We start from the raw sequence: 7293 nt of genomic DNA on the forward strand, positions 1-7293 counted from the left end.
GCCTCGGCGCCCGCCGGCCCGGCTCCGCGACACTCCGAAGCGCCCGGCTCCGCCGCTCGGCCCACAGGACTGGCCTCCCCGCCCAGGCCTCGCCCCGGCGCCCTGCGCAGCTATTTCGGGCCTGACCCGTAAATAACACCCGCACCTGTCGCCTGGCGCCTGTTGCCATAGGGATTCCGGGTATTTTAAGGGAATGGCGGGGGAGGCCACCCCGGGAGGAGGGGCTGGGGGCCGGGTCCTCAAGAGGCCAGAACCTGAGGGGGCCTCCATTTCCTTCAGGGGCAAGGGCCAGGCGAGAGTCCCAATTCCTGGATCTTCCAGGACAGGGGCAAGGCAGCGCACACCAGACTGCTGGGTTGCTGGGAGGAGGGTGCTGTGGTCCTGGACTCTGGGGTCTGAGGGAGGAGGCTGCAGCTGGAGTCTTGAGTCTCTAAAGCAAAGGCCTCAGAAACTGAACTCCTGAGTAGTGGGGAAAGGGGTCTGGGGGCCCAGAATCTTGGCTCTCAGGCAAGAGAGACTTGAGTCTCCTGGGTCTTGATGAAGGAGGGGCATGGACCTCTGGGACTGAGGGAGGAGGGGCTGCAAGTCTGGACCCCTGGGTCTGAGGGAGGAGGGCCTGGGGCCTGGACTCCTGGGTCATGGGGAGGAGAGGCTAGGGCCAGAATCTTTAGTCTTGAAGGATGGAAGGACCCATTCCCATGCTGGGGTCCTCAGCCCCCAGGAGGTGGAGAGGGCAGGCCTCAGAGGCACAGAAACCAGAGCAGGCGTCCTCCTCATCGAGTTTATTAGACGGGGCGCCCCTGGGGGACCTTCCATGCAGCTTCAGCTCCCCCAGGGGCAGGGACGGGGGGGACAGCCGTGTGGCATGGCAGCAGGGCTCGGTCTTCAACCCCTCACCCCCTCCCTCAGCCCTTCTGCTGACGGCCCAGGTGGGACCCACCTTCCACCAACTCCTCCTTCTCCCATGGGTGGCCGGCCGCTCCAGGCAGGCCTGGCTCCCGGCCCAAGCAGGGTCCTGGGGCACCCCAAGCCTCTCTGTCCACCCCTGCTCCAGACTGTTCCCTAATACGCACGTTTCCCTGGGATGTGATTATCTGTGTCAGGCCTCCCACCAGACTGGGGCAGGAGCCGGGAACAGGAGGAATTCATCTCGGAGTCCTCACCGCTACCCAGCATGAGGCCAATTACACAGGCAGCCTTAGAAAATGTGCAGTGAATGAATGTATGAATGAATGAGCAAAGGAATGACCAGATGAAGTGAGATGATGACACACAGACATCCCCTCCCAAGTTAGGGCTGCCTTTCTCCAATGCCTGCATGTCCCCATCTGAGCACACCCCCTCTGTATCCTAACTGTCCATGCTACCCGTCCCCCCTCCAAAAACAGAGGCAGCTCTGAGGTCGCAGGCCTGGCATTGCAGTCCTCGAGAAAGATATCTGAGGGCCACACAGATGTTCTTTTCTGAAAATGGATGACGAGAGCCTTCTTTTCTCCTCGCTGGGTCTTTCCAGGTCTTGGCAGGATCCAGAGGGGGCCATCGCCATGTGTGCCCGGTGCTGGCAGCCACAAGAGACCAGAGCTGGGCACAGCAGCCCTGGCTAGGAGTCCAGCAGGGCCTTGTCTAAAGCATCGCCTGTTCCTGACCTGTGAATCCATCTTCCTCTCCTGGCCCTCAGCCTCCTCATCATTCTCAATTCTGCCTACAGTACATTTTTCTGTCTACCATCTCCCTGTCTACGCATTTTCCTCCCTTTTCTGTAACATTTTCACCAAAAAAAAAGTTGCCTGGATTCTCTTTTCCTCCCATCTTTCCCCCCAAATTATCTCTCTCCTCCATTCCACCATTGCACGGAAATGACCTCTTATCAAGATCATCGACCAGGCACGGTGGCTCACACTTGTCATCTCAGCAGTTTGGGAGGATCGCTTGAGCCCAGGAGTCTGAGATCAACCTGGGCAACACAGCAAGACCTTGTTTCTATAAAAATTCAAAAAATGAGGCAGGCATGGTGGTGCATGCCTGTAGTCCCAGCTACTTGGGAGGCTGAGGAGGAAGGATCCCTTGAGCCTAGGAGTTCAAGGCTGCAGTGAGCAGTGATAGCATTGCTGTACTCCAGCCTGGGGGACAGAGTGAGACCCTGACTCTTAGAATAAAAGAAAAAAAAGATCGTCAGCCTCAACCACGTCCATGTTATCAAACCTAATGGCCACTCTGCTCTCTGGATCTTTCTCTAGCTCTCAGCAGCACTTGGCTGCGTCCTCTTCTTGAAACACTGTTGTGCTCTGTCCTCCATGACCCTCCTGGTCTCAGTATCCTTCGGGAACACTCCATGTCACCTCCCTTGGCAACATCCTCTCGCCTCCCCCTGATGCGGGTGCCCCCAAGGTTCCAGGGTCACTTCTCAGTCCCAACTTACTTGCTAAGCCACCTCACCAGCCCTGTGGCTTTAACTGTCTCCTATATGCTGACGTTTCCAAAACTTACATTTCCAGCCGTGACCTCTCCCCCAAGCTGCAGCCTCATCATGTATCATCATCAACCAGCGACTTGATACCCTGACTTGGGTTTCTCACACGCACCTCCAACTTGACACACCCAAAAGAAAACCCTTGGTTCCTCCCATCCAAATCCTGTGACCTTATCCCAGTTCCCCCCAATCCTGGCAGCCACAAGCAGCAGCACCCACCCAAAATATGTGACCCCGATTCAAAGAGCTCCCCCCTCCTCTGTCCTGGGTGTCTCCTGCCCACCCCATGGCAAGCAAGTCACCACCACTGCAGGCTCTGCCTTCAAAAGTCGAGCCTGTCCTCAAGTTTCCTCCATCCCATGACCTCTGTCTTGGTCCAGGTCACCTGCAGCCCCAACTGGATGAGGACGACAGCCCCCAGCTCCTTCCATTCTTCATTCCTGAAGTTTATTCTCAGCACAACAATGGGATGCTATCATTGTTTTGTTTTAATAAAAATATGGCCAGGTGTGGTGACTCACGCCTGTCATCCCAGCACTTTGGGAGGTTGAGGTGAGAGGGGCACTTGATCCCAGCCTGGGCATCATAGCAAGACCCTCGTCTCTACAAAAAATTTTTTAAAAAATTCGCTAGGAGCTGGGCTCGGTGGCTCAGTCTGTAATCCCACGCTTTGGTAGGCTGAGGTGAGTGGATTGCCTGAGCCCACGGGTTCGAGACCCGCCTGGGCAACTTGGTGAGACCTCAACTCTACAATAAATCAAAAAATTAGCTGGGCATGGTAGCGCGCGCCTGTAGTTCCAGCTACTTGGAAGGCTGAGGCGGAAGGATCACCGGAGCCCAAGTCAAGGTTGCGGTGGCCGGGAGCATGCCACTGCACTCCAGTCTGGATGACAGACTGAGACTCCAACTCAAAAAAAAAAAAATTAGCTAGGCATGGCGGTGCGTGCCTGTAGTCCCAGCTACTCAGGAGGCTAAGGCTGTAGGATCACCCGAGTCCAGGAGGTCAAGGCTGTGGTAAACTCTGTTGCCACTGCACTCCAGCCTGGGCAATAGAGTGAGACCCTGCTTCTAAAAATAAAAATAGTAATGCGGTTCTGGCATGCCTGTGCTCAAAACCCTCCAAGGGCCCCCATTAGGTCGAGAATAAAATGTAGATTTCTTCCCAGAGCTACAAGTTCCCCAACCCCATCAGCCGCTCCTGACTCATGCCAACTCCTCACCCTGACTTGGTTCACTATGCAGGCCTTCTCCAAAACCTACTACTCCTCAGGGCTTTGAGGCTGCTTCTTGGAAGTGAAATACTTGTCCCCAGATCTTGTCACCTCCTTCTTCTCACAAGCCACATCTCTGTGACCTCTGCAACAAAGCATCTTATCTAAAGTTGCCCTTATTTTCCAGTCACAGTGGCTTACGCCTGTCATCTCAACACTTTGGGAGGCCGAGGTGGGAGGATTGCCTGAGCTCAAGGGTTTGAGACCTAGGCAACTTGGCGAGAACTCATCTCTACAATAAATAAAAAAATTAGCCGGGCATGGTGGCACGTGTCTGTCATTACAGTTACCTGGAAGGTTGAGGCAGAAGGATCACCTGAGCCCAGCAGGTTGAGGCTGCAGTAGCCATGATTGTGCCACTGCACTCCAGCCTGGGCAACACAGTGAGACCTCAACTCAAAAAAAAAAAAAAAAGTCACCTTGCTCCATCCTTCTGTTACCACACTCTGCTTAATCTTTAAAGCACTTTTCAGTGACCGAGAAGGTCTTGTTATTTATTGTCTCTCCTGCAAGTTTCAGGAGAGTGGACCCTTGTCCATCTGTTCACACTTATTGGGCCTAGTCTGGGTTTAGAATGAACTGGCACTCAATTATTTTTTGAAGGCTGAAAGAAACAAAATAAAACAAGCACTGAATCATCGCAGGACCCTATCCCTGCTGTAAGTCTCTGCATTCCTTTCTGTGCCTACCTCGGGATCTTTCTCTGGGGTCTACCTCTCTCTCTGTGTGTGTATCTCTGCGTTTTATCTACCCAGCTTTGCCATTTGTTTCCATTTTTTGTTTGTATCTCTGGGACTTCTGTCCTCTGATTCATGTGTCTTTTTGTCAGTCTCTTCTTTCTGTCCTCTCTGCACCCCTTTCCTGTGTCTGGAATTTTCTGTCTCTGGTACTCAACTAGTCTGGTTCTCTTCCACTCTTCCCTCCTGCCAGTCTCTCTTGCTCTATGTTTGGCATTTGGGCTCTGTCATACACTCTCCCATAACCAGTCCTGTCTCTCTCTCCAGCAAGGAACACCCCCTCCCACCCCCCCAATCTGGTCCTTTTAACTCTGCCCCTCCCTCCACTGAGTTCTCCGTCTCTCTCATCTGTATTCCTTTCTCTGCATTTCTAGCACCCACCCCTCCCTGAAACTGCCCTCAAAGAAGAACTGCCCCACCCCCAAGAACCCCTGACCTCCCATCTCTCCCCCTTCCTCATCCTCCCACATGGGTCCCAAAGGGAAATTTCAAATACTCAGGCCCCGTCTGGCCCCTCCGATGTTCCATGTTCTCAAGATAAAAGTTTGCAAAGCCCCTAGCAGCACAGCACCACTGCTACCCACCATCTTTTTTTTTTGTTTTGAGTCAGAGTCTCACTCTGTCACCCAGACTGGAGTGCAGTGGCCGCTCCCGGCCACCGCAGCCTCCGGCGATCCTTCCGCCTCAGCCTTCCAAGTAGCTGGAACTTCAGGCGCGCGCTACCACACCCGGCTAATTTTTTGATTTATTGTAGAGAGAGGTCTCGCCAAGTTGCCCAGGCGGGTCTCGAACCCGCGGGCTCAGGCAATCCACTCACCTCCGCCTCCCAAAGCACGGGATTACAGGCTGAACCACTGAGCCCGGCTGCTACCCACCATCTTCCTCACGCTGTCTGCGTCTGTCTTCCTGCCAGACTCGGAGCCCTTGAGGACAGGGCAGGATCAAAATCCGGTCTACACTCCCAGGATCACCCAGCACGGGGCCTGGCTCGTGGCAGTCCTTGAAAGTGTTTGCTGAGTAAATAAAGGGAAACCCGCTGAGCGCTGTCCCTTCTGTCTTCTCAGTGGCCTTCGAATCCCCCCCCCACCCCTAGGATAAAGTCTGAACCCCTTGGCCCAGAAACTGGCACCTTTAGATGCTGACTTGTAGCTGTTTGCCCGGCCTCCCCTCCATCCCACCCTGCATGGGAGCCCAAGTTGTTCCTCATCACCTGACAGCTACCTACTGATCCTCCTAAGACCCAGACTGAGCATCATATTGTCCAGGAAGCCTTCCCAAGGATTGCCCCAGGCAGTGCTGTATTTTCTGGGTACCACGGTGCCCATTGTGGACCCTGCTCCATCCCTTGGGGGCCATAGTTCCTGCAGAGGTCCCTGCTCCATCCTCTGGGGGCCATGGCACCCACAGTGGTCCCTGCTCCATCCTCTGGGGGCCATGGCACCCATGGTGATCCCCGCTCTGTCCTCTGGGGGCCACGGCACCCATGGTGGTCCCTGCTGTGTCCCTGGGTGCCACAGCACTCACAGTGATCCCTGCTCCATCCTCTGGGTGCCATGGTACCCACTGTCATCCCTGTTGTTCCCTGGGGGCCACGGCACCCACAGTGATCCCTGCCCTGCCCCTGGGTACCACAGCAGCCCCAGTGGTTCCTACTCCATCCTCTGGGTGCCACAGCACCCCCGGTGGTCTCTGCTCCATCCACTGGGTGCCACGGTGCCCACTGTGGCCCCTGTCCCAGCACTGACCACCTAGCCTGAACTGTGGTTTCTAATGACTATCAAACTCCTTAAGAACAAGGATAGGGTATATTTCACCCCTTGGGGATCTGGATCCCAACACATCACCTGGTATGTTAGCAGATGCTGGAAAATGTCCCTGGGTGAATGGCTGAATGTACAAATGAGTGAATGAATGAATGAATCCTACAACCCAAGCCTCCTCCTGCACACCAGACGCCATACCTGGGCTTCAGTATTTGTGTGGCTCCCCACTTCCTCCCATGACAGTGTGAGTTTCAAGGGCCAGTGCCTGTGACCGATGCTGTCTCCGTGCATCTCTGCTTCTTACTCTTTCTTGTCTCCAAGTTCCTATCTTCCTTCATGTTACGCTCCTGCTTAAACCCATTCAATGACCCCTGCACCTCCTTAGAATAAAACCTGAACTCCGGACCTAACGTGCAAATACCTACATAATCTGGCCCTGTCTCCAGCCTCATCCTGTTGCATTCTCACTTCAGCTCTCTGTGGAAGCTCCTTCCTGCCCCAGGGCCTTTGCACATGCCTTTGCACATGCCGCTGCATGCTTTCCCTCCAGTACACCTGGCTGGCTCCTTGTCATCTTTTCAGCATCAGCTAAAATCTCTTCCTCTAAACTGGGTTAAGAGCTCCCCCCGTGGAGCATTTAAGAGCATCTCGGGTTTCTCCTATAGCCTAATTAATTGTGTATGTACGTGATTCTTTGATTAATGACGGTCTCATGCACAAGGTGTGAACGCTATGAGGACGTGGGGAACCCCGCCTGGCTTTCTTCCTTCTGTGCCCTTAGCATTCAGCTCAACGCCTCCCACTTAGGCGCACACTTATACTGCCAGTCGTGAATGAATGAGTGTTGGCGTCCCTTCTCCGGGGCCTTCTTATATACCAGCACCCGGTACACAGCAGGTGCCTAACAAACGCTTGTGGACGAATGGATGAAAATGAATGAATGCATGCCCGCGTGCCTTCTCTCCATCCCTCCGCCTCTTCCACAGAGCATCCATACGGTTTGTAGGTGAAACTACACCCTCGTGTGTCACGGGCCCCTCCCTCTCCAGGAG

At 54.5% G+C, this 7293-nt stretch overlaps 2 protein-coding genes across 2 annotated transcripts in view; both read right to left on the bottom strand.

Annotated features, from left to right (window-relative positions):
• The window catches only part of CACNG6 (calcium voltage-gated channel auxiliary subunit gamma 6), a 24143-nt gene extending 23974 nt beyond the window's left edge, over positions 1-169 (bottom strand). Inside the window, exon 1 of the mRNA XM_021706907.1 lies at positions 146-169. Coding sequence (XP_021562582.1) covers positions 146-169 — 24 coding nt within the window. The remainder of the gene's footprint in view (positions 1-145) is intronic.
• Positions 170-5998: 5829 nt separating this feature from the next.
• Positions 5999-7293, bottom strand: part of CACNG8 (calcium voltage-gated channel auxiliary subunit gamma 8) — a 7403-nt gene continuing 6108 nt past the window's right edge. Inside the window, exon 5 of the mRNA XM_021706908.1 lies at positions 5999-6060. Within this exon, the coding sequence (XP_021562583.1) occupies positions 5999-6060 (62 nt within the window). The remainder of the gene's footprint in view (positions 6061-7293) is intronic.

The sequence above is a fragment of the Carlito syrichta genome, unplaced genomic scaffold, assembly GCF_000164805.1.
Source record: "Carlito syrichta isolate Samal-C Ts95f unplaced genomic scaffold, Tarsius_syrichta-2.0.1 Scaffold316208, whole genome shotgun sequence".
Lineage (NCBI taxonomy): Eukaryota > Metazoa > Chordata > Mammalia > Primates > Tarsiidae > Carlito > Carlito syrichta.